Consider the following 23,771-nt stretch of genomic DNA (forward strand, 5'->3'; position numbering starts at 1 on the left):
GTTTGAACACACTGCTGGTGATGATGGCGTCCGGGGGGGGGGGGGGGGGGTGTCCGCGTGAGTTCTGGTTCTGTCGGCATAACCGTTACTGCTCGCTCCTGCTTTTTCGAACACACATGGTCCTGGCGCTCGGAGAAGTGGCACGCGCCTCACAACACTTCCCCCGCCACTCGGATTCCTGTGTTCACCCCCCACCGCTTAAATCGGAGTCCATGTGACAGGCAGAGCTGGCCTGAGTGTGTGGCGTGTTTACTTCAGCTGTTTCTGAGCCGAAGCGGGTGAGGGTGGAGGTAAGACTCCCGCTGGACGGGGATTTGCGTGGTGCCTGTGATGTCACACCTGCTATTTTTGGAAAGCGTTTAAGGCAGCGTTTTAACGGTAGGGTGGGGGCTTCAGTCAGAACTGTTCTGCTTCAGCTCTGTTTAGGTCTTACACTGATAAATTCCCCAGTGCTTCACATAAGCTGTGAGGCTTGTGCTCATCTCTGTATGCAGTTTGTGTGTATGATCCTTCGCGTGTTTCCTTTGGCGCGCGCGTGTGTGTGTGTGTGTGTGTGTGGCTTTCTAAGAACCAGAGGAAATAATTTTACATCATATCTGGGTTTGAGGTAGATGTTTGGGGTCTGTATATGGGGTGGTGTTTGGGGTGTGTATATGGGGGGTGTGCATTTGGGGTGTGCATATGAGGGGGTGTGATGAGGGTGTGTGTTTGGGTTGTGTATATGGGGGATGTGTGGGTTTGGGGTATGTATATAGAGGGTGTGTGTTTGGGGTGTGTGTTTGCGTTGTTTGGAGTGTGTATATGGGGGGATGTTTGTGGTGTGTATATGGGGGTGTGTGTTTGGGCTATGTATATAGGGTGTTTGTTTGTGGTGTGTATATGGGGGGGTAATTGTTTGGGGTGTATATATGGGGGTGTTTGTTTGGGGTGTATATATGGGAGTGTGTGTGTTTGGGGTGTGTATATGGTGGTGTGTGTTTGGGGTCTGTGTATGGGGGGTGTATATGAGGGGTGTGTGTTTGGGGTGTGTATATAACGGGGTGTGTTTGGGGTGTGTATATGGGGGAGTGTGTTTGGGGTGTGTGACACGCTCGCCCCGATATTACTCCACTGATATTACTCCACTGATATTACTCCACTGATATTACTCCACTGGTATTACTCCACTGGTATTATTCAGTATTTCCACTGTTTTAGTGGCATGGTGTACAGGAGCAGTGGTAGCTGGGCATGACAGTCCTCCCGCGCCCATCTGTTCCTGGACCCCAAGCGGCCCCTCCCCCTCTCCCCCCAAGCGGCCCCTCCCCCATCTCCTGCTGCTGCTCAGGGGCACTGCCACCTGCAGAGCTCCATCGTGGGGGCAGAGTTTACTGCATCATGTGACCTCAAGGTCACTCTGGTCACATTATTCCTTCCGTGCAGCCCTTGACTAGTCACTTGCCCAAGGCAACCTCTCCCCCCCCCTCTCTCTCTCTCTCTCTGTCTCTCTCTCCCCCCCTCTTTCTCTCCCCCCTCTCTCTCTCTCTCTCTCTGTCTCTCTCTCCCCCCCTCTTTCTCTCCCCCCTCTCTCTCTCTCTCTCTCTCTCTGTCTCTCTCTCCCCCCCCTTCTCTCCCCCCTCTCTCTCTCTATCTCTATCTCTCCCCCCTCGCTCTCTCTCTCTCTCTCTCTCTCTCTCTCCCCCCCTCTCTCCCCCCCCTCTGTCTCTATCTCTCCCCCCTCGCTCTCTCTCTCCCTCTCTCTGTCTATCTCTATCTCTCCCCCCTCTCTCTCTCTCTCTCTCTCTCTCTCTCTCTCTCTCTCTCCAGATGTGGCCTCAGTGTCAGTGATGTGAAGTGACTCTGGGCTGCTCGATGACGCAGGGAAGCCTGCACATAATTCCAGCTCCCTGAAGCCACACACACACACACAAACACAAAAACACACACACACATGCACCATACACACACATACACACACACAAGCACGCACCATACATACACACCACATACACACACACACAGACAGACTAACAGAGAAATCTGCAACCAGGCACAGAGCATTTTTGCTCATCGTGGTTATGTTAACGGTTAGCAGATATGGGTGTTGGGGGGATATGTGTGTGGGTGTGTGGCTGTGTGGCTGTGAGACACACACACACACACACACACACACACACATCTAGAGTGAGACACATATATCTAGCATGGCACATACATGTATCTAGAGTGACACATATATCTAGAGTGACACTCACACACACATATCTAGAGTGACACACACACACGTATCTAGAGTGAAACACGCACACACATCTAGAGTGACACACATGTCTAGAGTGACACACACGTCTAGAGTGACACACAGACACACACACACGCACACACATCTAGAGTGACACACACACATGTCTATAGTGACCCACACACACACACACGTATATCTAGTGACACACACACGTCTAGAGTGACACACACACACACACACACACACACACGTATATCTAGTGACACACACACACACACACACACACACACACACACACACACATCATACTTTCAATTGGCTGATTATACATTAAACCCAAGTGAAATGAATGAATAGCTAGTATGATTTTGTATTTGTCATATAATATGTATTGGATTTAAGAAAAAAATTTTTTGAATGTGCTGGTCACTCATTTTCCACATCTCAATGTTTCCAAATCCACTGGGCCAAATGGTTTTGAAGTCAAGAGATGCCCTTGATCCTATCAAACAATTCTAATTGAACGGTGGTTAAATATTTAAACATTTGTTTTTAATATTTTATGCATTGAGCTCTTGGTTGGACAGCCGTGACTGACTTTTCATCAAAGATCTGTATAATTTCAAGATATGGTTGGCAAACAGATTTAAATATTCCTAACAGCCTAATAAATTAATAATGGCTGTCATGAATTTCTAAACTGACTAGTTCCACTTTCCTAATGGTGCCTTCTGTCACAATATCTCGAGTGTGTCGTGGTGTGTCCGTTTTACTGTTAAACGTCTCTGCGGCTGGTCAGTGTTACAAATGGCAGTATAGACGTTGCGATTTGGTCCCGTGTTTGTCTGCAGAGTAACTGTCTGTCTTGCTTTGTGATGATGTGTGTTCTTAATGTTTTAATGTTAGAGTGACTTTGTGTTGTATGTGGACAGTAGGCAGCCCATGGTACTACGTGACACTTCCCTGCTCGATAACGCAGGGACGCCTGCACATAATTCCAGCTCCCTGGAGCCACACACACACACACACACACACACACACACACACACACACACACACACACACACACACACACACACACACACACACACACTCTCTCTCTCTCTCACATACATACATACATACATACATACATACATACATACATACATATATATATATAATATATATACATATACACATACACATACATATACACACTCACAGCTATAATCCATGTCATTAACGTGGGACTTTGGTTGGCAGAAGTTCCTCCTAAAAGCAAAGGCATTTTAGCAAAAAAACAAACGGAACCGATTAATGTTTACAGCTCCCAGCTAAGCAATGGGATGGCAAACCAGGTACTGGAGCATGCTGGGAACCGTCTGGCAGGGGGGCTGAGGCTTTATGGTGGTGGTGGTGGTGTTGTTTTCCTGCTAAATGGTAACTCTGTTTTTGTTGTTTTCCTGTTAAAGGGGAACTCCGTGTTTTTGTTATCAAGTTTCAAGTTTGGTTTATTTGTCACGTACATAGTCATACACGGTATAACTTGCAGTGAAGTTATTGTTGTTGTGGTTTTCCTGTTAAAGGGGAACTCTTTGTGTTTTGGTTATTGTTGTTGTTGTTTTCCTGTTAAAGGGGAACTCTTTGTGTTTTGGTTGTTGTTGTTATTGTTATTGTTTTCCTGTTAAAGGGGAACTCTTTGTGTTTTGGTTGTTGTTGTTATTGTTTTCCTGTTAAAGGGGAACTCTTTGTGTTTTGGTTGTTGGCGTCTTCGTAAGTCTCCACATTTATCTTCTTTTCCATTTTGTCCGGTCCCTTCCTGTGCTGCAGGTATTTGTGGACCTAGAAGGACAGTCAGGCTGGCATTGCGTGGGCACAGCGGTGCCACCAGCCTCTGCCGCAGGGCATGCTGCGGAGCCTCCGTTCCTCCGAACACCTGGCACGCCTGGCGCCTGCGCACAGCTGTCTGAGTGCTTAACGGCTCGGTTAAGTCAATACAGTCCTGACGGTGCACAAGACGTCGCTTGAGTGCTGTGGCTTCTCACTTGAGTTTTATCATTCAGTCATATAAGGAAATCATGGGAAACACTTCAAACGCTCTTACACACCGTCACACACACACACACACACACACACACACACACACACACGCACGTGTGCATCCGTGGTAATAGGAAGAAAATCATATTTTTCTCCTCCACAAAAAGCTAAATGGGACGGACGGTCGATTTCCACCTTTGTCTCCGGGACGCTCTGATCGCCCGCTCGCAACTCCGCGCTTTAAAGATCAGCCGTCGCGCCAGCTGGAGTCTGCTGACATTTCATGCACCCTTCATCTCTTTCTGGAGCCGTTTCATTCCGCGAGGGGCGCTTTCAAAGCCAAGTGCGAGAGCCTCCGTTTCATGTCTGTGACGAGCGCGCATCTGAAACGGCCGCTCTGACCTCAGAGCCCCTGAGTCTAAACTGGCCCCCTTTACTTCCCCTGCGAGAGTGTTGGAGTGTGACCTCACAGTTCTGCTTCGTTATGGCGGAGAGGTTTGTCTCGCTCTGGCTGCCTGCTGATACTGCGGTCACCGACAGATCAAAGTTCAATTGGAAGGAAGAAGTAGGGAGTTCGAATTCGGACCACCAGAGGGCGCACAAGTGTGGGTGGGCCGGCAGGGAGAAGCCCAGGGGCCTCGCTGCTCCAGCCGCTGTAGACCTGAGCCAGTGGGGCGAATCCGAACGTTATCCGCACCGTCATGACAGATGTTACGGAATCCACGCATCACGGTTATCATAGGGCGTCTTTATTTACAGAGCCCGGCGTTTACTTCACGGACGTGTTCCTCGTGTGCAGGCGGTGGACGCGACGCTCGTGGTGATCAGTAGTGAGAAAAGCACCACTGACAGTGTTGTAAGCAGCACTATTGGTGGCTGCTGATAGGGAGGCTCCCTCCCTGATGACGCCGCGTGCTCGGAGCAGAGGCTGGTTTTAGCCGTGGTTCAGAGCGGTCCAGAGAGGGGCGTGACGCTCCAGCCACTCCTCTCCCTCTGTTCTCCCCTCCCTCTGTTCTCCCCTCCCTCTGTTCTCCTCTCTCTGTTCCCCTCTGTCTGTTCTCCCCTCTGTCTGTTCTCCCCTCTGTTCCCCTCTCTCTCTCTGTTCTCCCCTCCCTCTGTTCTCCTCTCTCTGTTCCCCTCTCTCTGTTCTCCCCTCTCTCTGTTCTCCCCTCTCTCTGTTCTCCCCTCTGTTCCCCTCTCTCTCTCTGTTCTCCCCTCCCTCTGTTCTCCCCTCCCTCTGTTCTCCTCTCTCTGTTCCCCTCTCTCTGTTCTCCCCTCTCTCTGTTCTCCCCTCTCTGTTCCCCTCTCTCTCTCTGTTCCCCTCTCTGTTCTCCCCTCTCTGTTCTCCCCTCTCTCTGTTCTCCCCTCTCTGTTCCCCTCTCTCTCTCTGTTCCCCTCTCTGTTCCCCTCTCTCTCTCTGTTCTCCCCTCTCTCTCTGTTCCCCTCTCTCTCTGTTCTCCCCTCTCTCTCTGTTCTCCCCTCTCTCTCTGTTCCCCTCTCTCTCTCTGTTCCCCTCTCTGTTCCCCTCTCTCTCTCTGTTCTCCCCTCTCTCTCTGTTCCCCTCTCTCTCTCTGTTCTCCCCTCTCTCTCTGTTCCCCTCTCTGTTCTCCCCTCTCTCTCTGTTCCCCTCTCTCTCTCTGTTCCCCTCTCTGTTCTCCCCTCTGTCTCTTCCCCTCTCTCTCTCTCTCTGTTCCCCTCTCTCTCTCTGTTCTCCCCTCTCTCTCTGTTCCCCTCTCTGTTCTCCCCTCTCTCTCTCTGTTCTCCCCTCTCTCTCTGTTCCCCTCTCTGTTCTCCCCTCTCTCTCTGTTCCCCTCTCTGTTCTCCCCTCTCTCTCTGTTCCCCTCTCTCTCTCTGTTCCCCTCTCTGTTCTCCCCTCTGTCTCTTCCCCTCTCTCTCTCTCTCTCTGTTCCCCTCTCTCTCTCTGTTCTCCCCTCTCTCTCTGTTCCCCTCTCTCTCTCTCTGTTCTCCCCTCTCTCTCTGTTCTCCCCTCTCTCTCTGTTCCCCTCTCTCTCTCTGTTCCCCTCTCTGTTCTCCCCTCTATGTCTCTTCCCCTCTCTCTCTCTCTCTCTGTTCTCCCCTCTATGTCTGTTCCCCTCTCTCTCTCTCTCTCTCTGTTCTCCCCTCTCTCTCTCTCTCTTCCCCTCTCTCCGATGAGTGTATGAGGGTAGCGCCTCCCCACGGCTGGATTTCCAAATGTGAGCCTTGTCTCCACCCCCGCTCCAACTGCGCTGCCCGCTGACTGAGGGGCCGCACTACCCAGCTGCGTCCCCACAATAGCTGCGAAGCTGCGATTACACGGCCGTCAGCCATGGCCATGGGGGGCGGCTGCCCCGTGGGGGGTCTTTAACAGCCTCCCGGGCGCTTGGAGGTTGATGTTTAATCGTCGGGCCGCATCTGTGGCCCTGTCGCTCTTGCGGGACTGAGGAGGATACTGGGGGAGGCTTCTCAAGGTTAGGCCCGGTACTGTCTGGTACTGTCCGGTACTGTCCGGTACTGATCCAGCAGTACTGGATCGAATGGAAAGCCCTGTTCTCTCGTGTGCCGTTCATGACTGTGTTCCTGATTTCACAAGGCCGTCACCTCTTAAAGGGTTATTGGTCGTTCTGTGTGTGTTTGTGTGTGTGTGCAGTGTGGTGGGAGCATCCTGGACTTCTGTTTGCCTGGCTGGTCTTTCCGTGCCAAACTCTCACTGGACTCACAGTCCCTCGTATAATCTGGAATAGAAGCAGCATGTTGAAATGATGTCACTACACCTGTCCAAAAGGACAGGTCACTGCAGGTATACGACCTTTAAATGCGGGGGTTCGGTCAATTTTTGTCCCCGTCGGACAGAGTAGTTTTGGACCCTTGCTTTCGTAATCAGTGAGATAAGCGCCTTTTTCGCTCCCCGTCCAGATATCCGTAATGAGATCACTTTGTGGGTCTGAACCCTCAAAGGAAACTGTCCTGCCTCTGCCGTCCACGCCGAAAGGTGTTTTTAATGTCCAGCCTGAGTCATAAGCCTCCACCGAGGCGCGTCCATCACGCCTGCCCACCTGCTCTAACGCCAAGCTGGGCAGTCGCCGATACGGTTTTGAGATAACACGGTACTCGGGCGCGGCTTTACGGCTCGCTGTGAAAAGCTAAGCGATGGTCCTTCTTCCCTTCGCCGTTTTGCTAACTGTTTCAGCCTATATAAACGCAGACATTTAATTAAAAAATAAATAAAATTCATTTTCTGAGCCCCTGTTGCTAGTTTTTTTTTTTGTTTGTTTGTTTTTTTTGTTTTTTTTTTAATGCTGTGCTTCCTATCTATAATAGGCCAGTTGGTTTTAGCGGTAGCTGGCGATAAGACCCTCAAACGTACACGGCCTCTCATGTTTAACCTGAGCAGTCAATACATGTCTTGATGCTACTCTTGAGTTTCAAATCTAGTTCAGTTCCCCATGTGGTACCCTTCTGGGTTACGTCCTGCGTGATGGTCCTAGTGCCGCTCATGTGTCAGAAGCAGAACTGGTCGAGACGTCCCGGCGTTGGTTCGGACGTCCTGCCCTGGCCCACGCGGCAGTGCGTGCTAACCCTTTGGCTCTTTGTGTAAATCACCTTTCATTTTTACGCCTTGTTTTAAGAGCAGGCTAAAGCTAAATGAAGTCGTGCTCAGCGTTAAGCGTGTTTGTTTTTGTTTGTCCCTTTCTCTCTCTCTCTCTCTCTCTCTCTCTCTCTCTCTCTCTCTCTCTCTCCTTTTTAACTCTTGTATATTCATTTCCTTTTTCCCCCTTATGCTTTAATTTTGAACTCCTCAGGGGCACAGGTGCAGTCTGGGTAAACCGGCACGCTTCTGCAGCCCGGGCGGCTCCGTTGGGGCGAGCGGGCGGGGCAGTCCCCCCTCCGTCAGCGGGGTGATGGATGCGCCCTCGTTTGGCACCGGCGTGCGTTCACGGCTCCCCCTGCCCCCTCTAGCCAACAAACCCCCCACCCCCAGCCCTGCCCGGACACAAAAGAGCTGTTTGCGCGGCCTCATTAACGAGCCAATCGGAACACATGTGGCCCCGCTGAGCTCTGCACATTTATGGGCTCTGAACGTGTTAAGCGGGCATAAAATGGAAACACTTCCAGGATAAACTGCAGAAAGAGTGAGAGGGAGCTGTTTGAAGTGCACTGCCTCCTCGCTGGTGAGCGCGTTGCTGCGTGGGTGAGTTCACCGTTTGGCCCAGATCTGCTGAACTGACCCCTGCTAACAGATCATGTGGAAATAAAAACTTGTGACAGTAATTGGATTGAAAACGAACAGGCAACTTGATGGTAAATAAAGACATTTGGATGCATTTCTAGCAAATTGCTTCACTGTTGGGCTCATAAAACTCTCTGATTTTGTCAGCTGTGCGTGTTGTACGACATCTGGTACACTGGCTCACGTCACACACACTGTTCATATTATTTACTGTAAGGTGCCTTTGTAAGCACTGTTGACAAAGTCTAATACCTGCTGAACTTTTCTGTGAAATTGTCAAGCCTGTCACACTCACAGAACAACAGACAGCAAACACAAGGGCACTGTTTAGCTGTGTGTGTGTGTGTGTGTGTGTGTGTGTGTGTGAGAAGGAGCAGGGAGATGGAGTTAGATGGGTGGAGAGACTGTGGTGCCCAGCATAGTGATTAGTGACACACACACACACACACACACACACACACACACAAGTAAGTGTGTACCCCACCCTGAAATGGATTGCATATCTTTTAGGATTTTCTGACTTAATCCAACTTGATATATGCCTTTGAAATGACTCGATAAATAATCCCGTCAACATAGCAGACAGCTACACACACACACACACACACACACACACACACACACACACACACACACACACACTCCTCCCTGGGTTACCCCTCCCCCCTGCTCTTTGGCCAATCGGTGATTGTCATCAACCTTCCATTTAGCATTTTATCACCAGGGATTCCGTTGCCCCAGTAACCGGCCCCAGCACTTGCGAGGGGGGCTGTGTGTTGGGTGTGGAGTATCCCTGCTGAGCTCCATGTGTTTCTCCTGATTAGCTGTGCTCAGCATCCACATGGCCGTTCAACATCGTGTGTGTGTGTGTGTGTGTGTCTTTTGTGGCCCCTGCAAAGCTTCTTGGAAGCCGGACTCCACCATCGGCTCTGGGGGGGGGCTTCCTTGGAGCTTTGGGAGGGGGGACAGGGAGAGGGAGACCTCCTGGATGAGGAGAGAGAGCATGAGCTGTAGGAGGGAGGAGCGCCACTTTACTGGACGGTTCACTCGGTCACAAACGCACGCGCGCGCGCACACACTCATGCCATGGAGTAGTGAGAAACAGAATAAGGACGGGTGTGTAGGTGTATGCGTGTGTGTATGCGTGTGTGTGTGTGTGTGTGTGTCGGCGGGTTTGACGTCTTTATAGAGCAGCAGAGGTGAACAGAGAGGGACTCCTGCTCATTCACGCTTGGATTTAGGGCCACTGCCGTACGTCTGCTACGGACACCGTGGGACACGGGACTGGGAAATGCTCGTCAGGGGCTCCCATGCACCTTACGGCCAGGTGCCGACAGGAACGTGCATGTGCGTCCGTGTACTGTGCGGACAGTGATGCGGTGGGGCACTAGGCCTAGCTGAGTCTCTCTGGTGATCGTCGTGCTTTCTGTCTTAAGCAACAATGTTGAAGTTCAAGGCGGTCTGTTTGGATTACTGGCAGTTCCTCTGCCTGCAGCATCTCAGCGGCTTCTACAAAAGGTAAGAGGGTGTTTTCACGTTTACAGACACGCAGAAACGCGCCCGCGTTTCTCCGGCGTCGTGACGAAGGCTGGCGAAAAGGAGAAACGTCACTCATTCTTGTCACTTCACTGTTGTGAATGCGCTCCGGACCGAAGAGCAGGTCTCAGAGCAGAGCTGCCAGGCGCTTTATAGTTCACAGCGCGTGCGCCCTAAGCTCAGAGACTGTTTCCAGGTCAGCAGGCGGTAATTGTGGCAGAGGAATCAGTGCACGTGCGGGGAGAGGTCGCAGCTGGAGGTCTGCAGAGCAGATTGGTTTATTATGGGCTCCGGGGGGCTCCGGGGACCTGACAAGCCCTTGCGCTGCCTCTCGATCTCCCTGTCATGTGGGAGGTTTTTCGTCCAGGACCCTGGCCACGCTTAGGGAGGTTGGCATGGCAGATCACGCGTGCTTTGACTCCGATGTTCACGTGTGCGGCGACTGATCTCTTGCTCTCCTTCTGACAGGCCGTCCTAGGGCGGAGTTTCCAGCCGCCACAAGACGAATGCGTTTCTTTGCGTCGCAGCAGTGCTGCACCAGTGCACACTTCGGGGTTGTCCCAAGCTCCCAGCACACCCACTGCGCTCAAAGCCGGGGTGTGTCCGGGGAGGTGGGAGGCGCTGGGGGGGTTTGCAGTGTCGCTCATGCCGACTGCTTTGATGTGTTTAGCGTGGAGGGACTCTGGAGGATTCCCTCAGCCAACACCCCCGGCACGCTCGTAAACCCTGCCTGACAGGCGGACGTCTCCCTGGACAGTTTCTCTGACCGCCCTAACAATAAGCATTATGTGTTGTGTGTTATGAAGCAGGTCTTGGGCGTGTGAAGGGGGTTCCTGCCTGCCGAGTGGCGTCGGACACCGGCTCCGAACCTTCCCCCCCCCAGGCAGTCCCGACCCACAGCTGCCGTGGACGAGAAAGGGAGAAAGAACTTTGTGTCTTTGTGTATTTGTGGGTTGGAACGCATGATGGTCGACATCATTGGACCACTGGAATCACTAGTGAGGGTCCCGGGGAGAACTACTCAGCCTTGATGTTTTTCACTACTGCTAACTAAACACTGATTAAATCAAGCATGATGCAGAGAGTGAGTCACATGACAGAGAGCATGCCAGCTGATTTTATGCTGTGGCTGATTTGATGAAGACATTGGCAGATTGTGAGAATATGTTGAGGAAGTGTGGTTGTGTGTGTGTGTGTGTGTGTCTGTGTGTGTGTGTGTGATTCTCTAAACTTTACAACCCAGGCCCTCTAAACTTGGCAACCCGGTCCCTCTGACCTTTACAACATGGGCCCTCTAAACTTTACAACCCGGGCCCTCTAAACTTTACAACCCAGTCTCACCAGCTCCTGCGTTGCACTTCTATAGCTCGATTCAGGCGGCGATTGCAGGTGCTTTGCTGTCGTCTTGTTAACTTCTGCGTGGTCAGTATGAATATGCCAAGGGCTGTTAAGTGTCTAGTTAAGAGCCATTAATATTAAAAAGCAGAGTGGTCAACTGCCCCATTTACCCTTAATGTGAGGTGCACAGAGAACCTGTGACAGGCACCAAATCGCTTCCATATGCAAATGTGCAGAGCAGGTCATTGCTACACCCCTCAGCCGTTTAAGCAGGTGGAGATAGCCCCTGTGCTACACTTTAAAATATTAATCAGGAGTTCCAGGGAGCAATTGGCCTGTCCGCTGTGGTCAGTGAGGAGGACGTGATCTGTGCGCAGAGAGCGGTCTGTGCGCAGGGCGTGGTCTGTGCGCAGGGCGTGGTTGGTGAGGAGGGCGTGGCCTGTGAGGAGGGCGTAGTCAGTGCAGAGGGCGTGGTCTGTGCGGGGGCTGGGATAAAGACTCGGAGGAGGAGTGACGCTCTTTTTCCACACCACAGCTCAGCTCTGCCACTCGTGAATAGAAACGAGCCGTTTATGCAAATATTCCTGAATGTGTTAATTACTTTCATCTCAAGCGTGGCGCTCTGTGGGACGTGTGAAGCTGTAGACTATTCATGTCCACTTACACACACGCTCCTCTACACACACACATGCTCTGATGTTTACAAATTTTTAAAAGATGACAGTTGACAGATGACAACCTCAGTAACAATTAATCTTATTGGTCCTCTGTCACCTTGTTCTTTCATTGACACATTTCTAGCGTTAGTGTACTGCTGTACTGGTACTCAAGTGTGCTAAAGTGGCAGACACTAGTGATTTGTACTGATACACATTCATAAACACTAGTACACTGTGTCATCTGTACTAATACACATTCTCATTCATAAACAATACACCAGTCATAATGAATGGTCCAGTTTGATTTTTGGCACGTTACACAAACACTGTAATCCTGTATTTGTGCGTGTGTGTGTGTGCGTGTGTGTGTGTGTGTGTGTGCGCGCGTGTCTGCCTGCATTTGTTTGCTTGCACACGTGAGAGAGAGAGAGAGAGAGCGCCTATCTGTGTCTGTCTCTTACTGTGTGTGTGTGTGTGTTTGTGTCAGATGTCTTAAGGGAAGAGACTGTCAGCCTAACTGGACTAGAGAAGAACATCGTATTTCTCAGAGTAAAACCACAAATCTGATGTCCAAAGAAGGTTATAAAAGTAATCAAGACACATGGGCACAATTCAGAGATTTGGTTACGTGTCTTATTTAATAAACCAGAGGGAGGTAGAGAGGGAGCGACATGGAAAATGGTTATTTTACTTTCAGTTTTGAGGACCGTATGCTCGTGAGGGGAGGGGGATGTCGGCATGCTCTGGAACAGCAAGTGAAGAACTGTTTTGTCACCCCAGGACTGAGGATCAGGTTACACCTGTGTATGAGTCGCCCCTGCCCTACCCACAATGCCGTGATTGAACGCTAAAAGATGAACCCTTGAACTAGTTTGATCCTTCACAGCTGAAAGGGAACGGCAGGATGTCCGCAAGGACCGAACAGGTCTGTTACAAAATACAGATCCCCTCGTAGTAGTGGCAATAGTGTTCGTGACGTGCTGAAATGGAAAACCAGCTGAAAGTGTTAACGGGATACACGCCCTTCGCTCTTCCATGTTTTTGGGGTGTAGAGTTTCATCGTTTTGCCTAAAGCTTCCAGTTCCTTCCCAACAAGCAACGTGATGAATTGTTCAAGGCGTCATGGGGGACAGTAACGTTGTTTGAAGTTCCTCCAAAATTGCAGCAGCTCTGTGGAAGAACCCGCACCCTGAAGCATTGTCTGTTATTGCTCTTTCATGTTCCATGTTTTCTGTAATATTTTTCTCCTCATACGCTTCCTATATTTTGTTTACTTTTATCAGTTGTGTCCCTTAATTTTCTCGGAGTGGATGTCTCACTCTGCCGTTGTCCGGAGGTTAACAGCCGTGGTCCGAAAACAGGTTCCTCAGAGCGACCTCGGACCCAGTCAGGACTCCACGACTCAGCACCCCAGTTTTACGGTTCCATCATGACACATAGCTCACTAACGCAGCTCCGATACGAGAACAGTCTGGGGTTGATGCGTCACGCTTGGCCTCAGTTCTTCTCTGCATACTCCTGCCAACAACAACCCTCCCCTTCCTCAAACACTAAACAAAACACACCAGATGTGAGAACTGGAAAAAGTGATTCGGGGCTGTTTCAGAGAGCGGGGTGTGTAATTGAAGACATCTAGCGCAGGATTACCCCGAGTGAGTTCCGGCAGGCGTGAGGCCCTGTCCAAGGATGAGAGCACGGAGCTCCCCCGCTGACCTTACTTGGTAATCCCAACTCTCTGGCCAGCGTCTCCTCCCCGCAGGGAGAGGTTAGGGTCGGACGTGGGGACCAGAGCTCAGAGAACGCTCCTCTCGTCTCAGCGGCCGCAGTAACTCAACCTGGGGAGGAGGACGGATGAGTCACTTCCCCCTCTTTCCGTTCGGAGTTGGAGCGCGGACACGGAGCGCGGTTTACGGCCGGGGGAAGTGAAGGAGGGACAGGAGACTCTCGCCCCACCTCGGATGCCGCGTTCCCTTTCCGCTTCGGAGCCGAGGCGCCCACGACTCTCCGAGGGAATTTCTGGAGCGATGCCCCAGCCATGCTGAACCTGATGTGGAAGTACTGCCTTTCCGTTCGGACCGTAAGGTAAGGGACAGCACGGTCAGAGCAAAGGTCTCCGAGCTCCGTGGGGGCACCTGTTCTTCAGCGTCACACCTGGTCACGGTGTTCTGCTCCACCCAGACTGGGAGAGATCACGGATATGCAAAGGGTTACGTCTAGACTGCACGGTCTTGTTCCATGACTCCGTCGGTGTTCGATTCATTTATTTGTGTCAAAGCGATTGTTGATTTTATTTTGTGTATTTGCTACACGAGGTTTCGGTAGCCTGAAGGGTTTGTGATATGGAGAACGGAGGTTTGTTTGGTTTTCTTTAATAAGGGGTCACATGAAATTGTGTTTGTGTTACCGGAGACGTGTTCACGCCTTTCCCATTTAAATCCATCACGACCACAAAACCGACTGTTGCCGTCAAAGGCGATGATTCGTCCGCTCTGACAAACGAAGGCTCTTGATGTTGATTTCCAGCTGGGGGGGGGGTTTTTGTTTGTTTTTTTGGCTGTTCATGTAAGAGCGATTGCAGATGAGTAGTAATTCAGTAATTGTTCTGATGTAAGGACTCTTCGGAAGTCCGAGCGCATCCCCACGTGTGTTTGAGTGCTCTGCGAAGCACTTCTTGGTTTTGTACCTCAAGCCCCAGTGTTGAGAGTAGCTGTAAGGAAGGCAAAAGGCTCAGTGATTCACGGCCCCTGCTTTCACTGGCCAAAGTCCCGGTGCACCGCTTTGGCTGTTGTTGTCGTTGTTGTTCTTGTTTTATAGTTTTTAAGGTATTTTTCCTAACTCGTGCCGTACTGGTCGAGTTCCTCCGACCTTGCAGCCGGCCCGAGGTGTGAAGGATCTGACATAACACATGTTACATCCACATCCCATAACTGGCCAGCCAGCCTTCTTATGCAGTTTTTCCTCCAGAGTTGATTGTGGAGTTCCTCGTCAGACTTGTTCCTATTTCGGCTGCGCATGATGGAAAAACGTACTCAGACGGAAAACGTTTAAGTCTCTCCCGTTCAAAGGTGTGGTTTAAAGCGATTTTACGCCGTGCATAAGCCCCCTGCTGTCTGGGAGCTGAACTGGGCCTGAAGCATCTGGTTTTAGCTCTGTGACCTCGCTGGAGCCTTGGAGGCTGTGCTATCAGCCCAGCTCGCGTTTGTCCAGAGCAAACAGCAGCTCCGTCCATCGCTGCATGGCACCCTGACCTCTGCCGTCAGTCATACGTCACCAGGGCCTGCGGAGCACCAGAAGTGTGGGTCACTCTCGAGACCTGGCATAGACCATAGACTTCCTCCTTTTTAATGTCCCTGCCTTGTGGTGGTTGTGGTTGTTGTGGTGGTTGTTGGTGAGGTTGCGGTTGTTGTGGTGGTGGTTGTTGGTGAGCTTGCGGTTGTTGTGGTGGTGGTTGTTGGTGTGGTGGTGGTTGTTGGTGAGGTTGTGGTTGTTGTGGTGGTTGTTGGTGAGGTTGTGGTTGTTGTGGTGGTGGTTGTCGGTGAGGTTGTGGTTGCTGTTGTGGTGGTGGTTGTTGGTGAGGTTGTGGTTGCTGTTGTGGTGGTGGTTGTTGGTGAGGTTGTGGTTGTCGTGGTTGTTGTGGTGGTGGTGGTGGTGGTGGTGGTTATTGCCGCCACCCTTTGCGAGGGACAGCTTTGTTCGGTCCCCTGTGGCTGACCACAGGTCAGTCCAGCTCCACTCATGAGAGCTGTTTGTAGGGAATCTAAATCTTTACAGGCCACTTGTCTTTTGTGAAGAGCTGAACAGACACTGATAGCTGCTGAATGTAATGTGCTTTCAGAAGCCCTAAATACTTGTGCCTGGCGTGTAAGAGAAGAAGCCAGGCAACCCGATCCAGCCACAGAGGGAACGTGGTGGATGATTAATTTACAGCGTGTTGATCTCACTTCGGCCTGTAGGTGCCCTATCTGTGTCCTGTTCTGCTCGCGCTCTCTCTCGCTCTCGCTCTCTCACTCTGGCTCCTGTTCTCTCTCCCTACTGAAAGGAAGTTGCTGTCTTATTTTACTGTCTCCTCATAGGACGGGTTAACGGCTCTCACAGATATCCCGTGTTTCCTGGCTCCGTCTGTGACACCCCAGACTCGAGGCCCTTTTTCATATGTTTTCCAGGTGCTTGGAGTGAAATTCCCAGGACTGACCTGTGCACTGAAAACAGCGCTTTTTTTGGGGAAAACACTCCCCAACTCGCAGCAGTTAAAATATCTCCTGCGGGACTTACTGTCTTGTGATCTGGAACTGCAGGACGACACACAACAGCTGGATACAAGCTCAGACAAGACCCTGCTGCGTGTACAGTTCAGGAGCTTCTCCGGAGTAGAATATCTCTGGAGGAAAACACTGCTCTGTGTCATCTTAAACTAGAAGTTTAATCTTTGTTCAGAGAAGAAACTGTGTACAAGATCACTCAGACTGCAGCATATGTGGCAAAGAATGCTCATCCTGAGCTACAAGTGACCCGTATGCGGGTGAGTAAGTTCAATCTGATTCAGTCTCGGCTGGGTAGGGAACCACCGTGTAATTTTGGGAGAGTTTATATGAGGGAACAGAGTATTTTTAGAATGGTCTGGTCATCTGTACCCTACTGCATGAGTGTGTGAGTGTGTGTGTGTGTGTGTGTGAGTGTGTGTGAGTGTGTGTGTGTGTGTGTGAGTGTGAGTGTGTGTGAGTGTGAGTGTGAGTGTGTGAGTGTATGTGTGTGAGTGTGTGTGTGTGTGAGTGTGTGTGTGTGTGTGTGAGTGTGTGTGTGTGTGTGAGAGTGTGTGTGTGGGAAATGTTGCTTGCCTGCTCTGACTTGGGTTTTCAGTCCTCGTCACTGGCATGTGGTTGGGGTTGATTTATTGACGGTACCGTATCCTTGGAAACGCCTCCCCGTTTGACCCCGCCCCCCCCCCCCCCGAGATCTTCACTGTGGCGTTCCCTAGAATCCCAAGATGGGACGTGTTTCTAAAGTTTGGTACTTTCACAATGCCCAAGGTGGGCAAGGCTGTCAAACTTTGAACAACAAGAGTGTTTTCGGTCAAACCAAGTGACCTTTTTACATTTTAAAAACGACTTGGGTCAAACCATGTTGCATCAAAGCACTTTGTTGCGTCCATCGCCTCCTCTGCGGCCAGCGTGTTTAACACAAGCCTCTCCTCAGTCTCGCGTGTCTTGCTAGATATCACCTTTGCGTCTAGAGTCCAGACAGGCTCCATGCTGGGTCCTCGTCCACTGAGCCAGCATTGTAATTAGCCGCCATTAATATTTCAGGCGGAGGTCTCCGTTTGCCGAGAGACTGGGTGTCGTTTTGCCGTCTGTCCCGTTTCTGCGACGGGTGTGACGCATTAACGGGAACGTGGCATAGACAGTCATGGACAGTCAGAGTCTCTCATTAAATTCATATCAGTTCTTCCTAAAGTGCACTGGCTGTCCTTGCGCACGCTGGACAGACCCTACGAGTAGGTCACGCCAGTCTTTCCGGTATCTCGCCTTGAGGCTCCAGATCTGCTGATCCTTCTGGTCAGAGGTCACCGACCTTGGCTGTGCGGGGGCCTCCTTTCAGTGCCCGGCTAACACTCAGACTGCACCTCTTCCCCGGATCTCTCACAGGCCTCAGGGCCCTCAGCCAATCGCTGGCCCTCGCCATCTGAAGCAGAAACGTTCTGCTTCGCATCGGAAGGTGCAGGTGGAAAGGTCAGGGTCGGAACAAGGACCTAGGCGCACGTCCAGGCGTGGGGTGGAGTCACGACGTGGAGCTGAGGGCATGGCAAGGCGGTCCATCACGTCCCACTTTTGCTTTTCTCTCCGAGGGGAGTCCCGTTATTAGAAAGTGTTTTGTTGTCTCGAGAGACTTGAGGCTGTCCTCCTTATGGGCGCGTCCATGTTGTGGGAACGTTGAGTCAGAGGGAAAACGAGTATTTTCACAAATTATAATATTGTGAGGTCACCGAATGACCCCAGGCAGGCAGGGTTGGGGCGCTCCTCCCGTACAGGGGAAAACATCCCGTGAGCTACTTATTTTCACAAGGTCTGTTTTCACTGTTTTTGGCACACACGCGGTCACTTCCTGCTGTGGCTGGACGCAACCACCTCCACCCTCGCCCCGCGTCCGTGTCAGAAAGGCAAGGGTTTGTGTTTTTGATCCTGTGTTTCAAAACGAGAGCAATTCGAACCCTCCCAGAAGAGAAGGCCGGGGTTCGACAGCTGTCTCCGCCTCTGTTCCTGAAACATTCCGTCCTTGTGGGTTGCCCCACCTTCAAAGCTCCTTTCGCCCCACAAACTCCCCTCAACTTTGCGGGGGGCTTTCGGTGGGTAAATCCTATCGTGCCGACCGTAGCCGTGACATTTCCGTAGCCTGGAGGAACGTTAATGAAATGTTAAGGAATACCAGAGTCTATGGGCAGAGAAAGCGTTGGTACTGCTGCCTCGCGGGGACGGTGGGGTCACCTGCTCATCCGCCTGACCCACCCCTCCACTTCAGCCAGAACCTCTGAGGCCAGGCTCTGGCTACTGGTGCACACAGACGAGGATGTGGGTTCGAGAGACCAGTGTGAGCCAGTCTCTGTTAACACCGCGGCCTCCCACGTCACGTCCTGCTCTACATGTGCTCAGACAGTGCAGGAGAAAAATGAATAACGATTTTTTTTTTCTTTTGCTTTGAAAAGAATGGAAAGTATTTTTTTGTTTTTGCCAGACATTCATCCGGTTTTCACTTCTCTCTCTCCCTCTCCCTCTCTCTCCCAAACATTCAGCAGCTTTCATTCCCCTTTTCCGTTTTTAACATTCATGGCGGTTGATGCCGGACTAACCGAACACCCCGAGATCAATTAGCCCACGCACCAGTCCAATCAATCCGCGCTCATTTGCGATTCCTGCCCGCGCGAACGCCTGACTCTTGGAAGTGACGAGTGTAATTACACAGAAGGGATGGAAAGAGAGAGAGAGAGAAGAGGAGAGGATTTTTAATCAAGCAGACAGGAACTCCTTGAGCAGTAGACCCGTGTGTACGCCGGCCGATCGGGTCTTACGGTATCTACCCTGCCGTATGAGCAGTGGAAAAGAAACCCTCTGCGAGACCGTGCTGCAGAATCCGGAACGCGGCCATCGGCGTTCTGCAGTCGGTGCGGACGTGCCGCTTACGGATCCCGCCATGCGGAGCGTGTAGCAAACCAGACGTAGGTCCCGCTGAGGTTTTGGTTGTCAGGGCATCCTGTTTTGTAGCGACCAGCTGTGCTGGGTGGAGACAGAGGCGAGGTGTGTGGGGGGGGGGGATTCTCCACCCGTCTGTAGAGTTAGGTAGAGACATAATAGCAGAGGCCCCCACACAGTGGACTCGTTCTGGCTTTGGTGAAAGGCAGCTTCAGCTTCTTATGGGCTCTTAATAGGTCTTGAGGGAACAACGTGGGGGTGGAGGTGTGGGTGGGCGTGTGTGTGTGACAGAGAGAGAGGGGGGAGGGGTGTGTGTGTGTGTGTGTGGGTGTGTGTGGGTGTGTGGGTGAGTTGTGCATGTGGGTGGGTGTGGATGTGTAAATTAATAATGTGTACCCTGTGTACATGTATTGTGCTTGTGTATATAACTTGATGTGTGTGTGTGTGTGTGTGTGTGTGTAGGTGGGTGGGTGTGAATGTGTAAATTAATAATGTGTACCCTGTGTATATATATTGTATTTGTGTATATGACTTGATGTGTGTGTGTGTGTGTGTCTCCTACTCCTTGTATGTGCCCTATTGCCTTCACATTCTCCATGTGAGAGATGAATGGCACTTTGTGTTTGGAGAGGGTCATTAGATATTCATTGCAGATTATTCATTCGTGCGGTGCGATAATGGGTGCCAAGCACCTAATGCGTAAAACGGTGAGGACGTGTCTGTGGGCGTAATATCTCCAGCGAGCTGTTCTCAGTGCACACTCTTTTTATTTTTTTATTTTTTTTTATTTTTGAGATTCCTGAAAGTGCATAACAGCTGCTCTCGGAGACACCATCAGTCAGTTCATAATCTCATTTCTTCAATAAATCTTTCTGTAACTCGCGCATAAACGTCAGACAAAAAGGCTTTTATGCCAGTGTAAGGTGTTCAAATGGAAGAGATTGTGGCTGTTTTTCCCTTGTTACTTTTTCCCCTCACATCCTCGATTGAAAGCGTGAAAAAGTTAAATGAATGAAAATCCTGTATGTGACGGGTTTCTCCATGAAATTGCCCCCCCCCCCGTTTATAATTCCAAGCAAACCTGAGCCCACGTCAGTCTGAAAACCTTTAATATGCAGCAGAACGTAACACCTTCAAAAGACGTGGTGTTGTAGGAGGGGCTTGATGAAGCGCTACGCTGGCATTGGCTGCGTCTGTCCTGCTGTTCGGTCGACCCAGCCATGAGTGCCGGTGCATCCGGGCCAAGGGTCGGTCCGCGGAGCGCGGAGGAAAGCCAGACTTTGACAGCTGCGTGTGGAACCTGCGTCACAGTAGCTCATAAACAAGCGTTAAATCCTGCACCTCCCTCGACGCATGGCACCAAGTAAACTGCCCCTGTCGCCCCCGGTGCGTGGGTGTGTGTGTGTGTGTGTGTTTGGAGGGGAGGGATGCCAGAGTTGGGGTGTGTGTGTGTCTGAGAGAGAGAGAGAGGGAGGGAGAGAGGGAGAGAGGGCAAAAGAGAGATTGTGAGGGCGGGAGATGGAAAAAATATATACTGTGTGTGTGTGTGTGTGTGTGTGTGTGTGTGTGTGAGAGAGAGAGAGGGAGAGGGAGAGGCCGAGGGAGTGGGAGAGAGGGGGAAAGAGATTGCGAGCAAGGGTGGGAGATGGAAAAAATATATACTTTGTGTGTGTGTGTGTGCTGCTGTTTAATACAGTAGGTTCTGCCTCTCTTAGTGCTAGTCTAAGGGAACATACTTTAAAAGCATAAAAGACCACCTCCGGACCCCACTCTGACAATAACAAGGCTACTGGATCATTAAAACCTACCCATATGACATGGAATGTCTTGTGTGTGTGTGTGTGTTTCACCCAAACAAAGCCTCACCCAGAGGCTGCCGTGCTATGAACAAACTGTGAGGGCGCACCGGCGCAGGTCTGCTGAGCTACCAGCAGAGGGCGTTTCATGTTTATCATCCTTCAGGCATGACGGGGGAAGACTCCCTCAAGTGTTGCGACACTTTTTTTTTGTTTTGTTTCAGATGGCAAAGTGCCCCCCCCTCACCCCCACCCCTAACCCCCACCTGTGCCGCATGAGGCAGGTTGATCAAAGTCGCATCAGAAGTTGCGCCAGCGCCGCAGCTTTCTGTAATGAGCTCCCCCGAGTGGCCTCGACCAATCAGAACGCCCGGCCCGACTCCCGCGCGGCGTTACATGGACAGCGAGGCGAGGCTGCCATGCAGCTAAATCACCTGCACACGTGAGCACAGAGGAGCGGGGGAGAGGGGCGCACGTGTGACGTGGACCCGCACTCTGAAAGCCGCGTTTATCAGCAGTTGGACTCGTTAGGAACGCTCTCACATTCTTGCTTTGCTTTCTTTTCGTCTGCGTTGATGGTGTAATGGTGCCCCCTACTGGCCGAGTGTGGCAGAGCGCCACGCACTGCTCAGTAAATGGACAGAAATGGTGACGAGACCAGTCTGTCGCTTTATTGTCAACTACCACATGCATGCTGCACAAAACAGGGAGAAAACAAACACACACACACACCCACGCACCAGTTCTGTGCTCCAGAGACCACAGACCCAGATTCAGAAATCTAAAGCTATGAAACGGCAGAGATTAAATTGACCTTTGGTCTTTCCTAGCGGCGTGTCATGAGGAGATTCATTGTGCACGGCTGCAGAACTCCCTGGAGCAGCACGGCACGCCGTGGCCGCGTCAGTGCTGGATCGGACCAGACTCCGCCCCCATCCCGTCACTAGTAAATCCATCGTGACAGAACCGCCCTCCGCTGGAAATTGCTCTGCAGGGCTTCGTCATTCAGACAGCTCCGACTACACCCCCACCCAGTCCCACGACTCCGCCCTCCGTCTGCCTGGGTGGAGGTGTGGAGAGGTGTGTGTGTGTGTGTGTGTGTGAGTGAGAGCAATTTCAGCAATTTCTCACCCAGGTGCCCGGAGTGAGTGTCTCACCTTTCTCGCCCGTAAGACAGGAGACTGGGTCGGGGGGGGAGGGGGGTTTCCTGCAGCCCCTCGGAGACCCCCGGAGGGGCCATGGGGGCAGGGCTCCCAGGACTACGCCCGCCTTCTCCCACTCTGCCCAGCTCGTAGCGGCTTGGGAGCCTTGAGACGAGGGCCTGTGTCTTTAATTACCTCATGCATTTGCAGCGTGGACGCGTGCACGCACGTATGCAGACACGCACACGCACACACACGCACACACACACACACACACACACACACACACACACCAGCACCCACATATCAGAGTATAACGTGCAGCAGCAGGTTTCAACATGCACTCTGCTTACACGATTAGGTGTGTGTGTGTGTGTGCGTGTGTGTGTGCGTGTGTGTGTGTGTGTGTGTGTGTGTGTGTGTCTCAGGAGAGATTTCCCCTCACTTCTGTGGTTCACTGATTGCTTTCTTTGATTGCGTACTGCAGTAAATCGGAGTGATAAACGACTCCCAGATCAATAGAACTACGTTTATACTCTATATTCTGTAATGAAAAGCCCGTCAAATGTGCAGCTGCGTTTGGCACCGCGCGCGTACATCATGCCCTCGTTACCGTGTGTGTCGGGACGACCCTGTCAGCGGTTACGTGGGTCGTTATGGATACAGCCTTGTTACTGGGCGGTCAGTCAGCCTCGCTAAGCCCACTAAGGAAGTTTGGACTCTGACATCCTCAGTTGTGTGTGTGGGGGCTAAAAGCTATCAGTCCAAATCTTTGCCCCGCACACACACGCAGAGTGCTGGGCCCTGCTTCTCTGGTGTCCCTCACGCCTGTTTCCAGGAGGCCATAGAAGGCGGCACGGTTCGACTGCTTCCTTCCTGTTTTCTCTCCATTCTTCTTCTCTAACTCTTTCTTCCTCTTCTCCCTTTTGCCTCTGCCTCTCTTTGTGTGACTCTTCCTATTTGGAGGTTTTAATTGTGCATTTCTATCCTTCTCTCTCTCCCTCGCTCTCTCTCTCATGCTAACACTGACCTTGCAGTGGCATGACATGGCCTTGTTTTTCGGTCCCGTCGTTCATGCACGATAACCACACACACACACACACACACACACACACACAGACCCCCAAACCCCAGCGACGCACTCTCCGAGAGAGAAAAACGCGAGAGAGGGAGAGAGAGAGAGAGAGAGAGAGCGAGAGGGGAAGTGATAGAGGGTAGGGGAGGGCTCGAGATGAATCCCCAGAGTGGCGGGGGGGGGGGGGGGGGGGGTGGAGCCCAGCGCTACGTCACGCTGGGTGAAGCTTCCACGTCCACGGCTCCCGACTGCTGCCGTTCCTGCTGGCGGGGCTTGGACCGTTAGAGCCTAGATCCCTCCGCCGTTCGGGATCATCCCGTCCGGCTGTCTGAGCGCAAGCGAGTCGGTCTCAACACAGCTCCGGATATTTCTGCTAACGCATGGGGTTTGCTGACAGCCGGCATGAGCATAGCATGAGAGGTAGGTGTGTGTGTGTGTGTGTGTGTGTGTGTGTGTGTGTGTGCGCGCGCACGTGCGTGAGTGCGTGCGTGTTTCAAATCTCTGCTGCAGGCAGTAAGGTATCTGGCAGACAGCACTGCACCGGTGGTGAGGGAATACAGCTCCCAGTCTTTCTTTCATCTCTCTCTC

The 23,771-nt window shown here is 51.6% G+C and overlaps 1 protein-coding gene across 5 annotated transcripts in view; it reads left to right on the forward strand.

Annotated features, from left to right (window-relative positions):
- The window catches only part of iqsec1b (IQ motif and Sec7 domain ArfGEF 1b), a 118,070-nt gene that overhangs the window by 60,304 nt on the left and 33,995 nt on the right, over positions 1-23,771 (forward strand). The window contains exon 1 of one of the 5 annotated variants that reach the window (XM_081705777.1): positions 13,593-14,071. The exons of the other annotated variants lie outside the window; for them this stretch is intronic. Within the exon in view, the coding sequence (XP_081561903.1) occupies positions 14,025-14,071 (47 nt within the window). The 5' untranslated portion in view covers positions 13,593-14,024. Of the gene's footprint in view, positions 1-13,592; positions 14,072-23,771 lie in introns of those variants that run through there. 5 annotated transcript variants of the gene reach the window in all.

This window comes from Electrophorus electricus, chromosome 22 (assembly GCF_041902795.1).
Source record: "Electrophorus electricus isolate QZ-2024a chromosome 22, ASM4190279v1, whole genome shotgun sequence".
In the NCBI taxonomy this organism is placed as follows: domain Eukaryota; kingdom Metazoa; phylum Chordata; class Actinopteri; order Gymnotiformes; family Gymnotidae; genus Electrophorus; species Electrophorus electricus.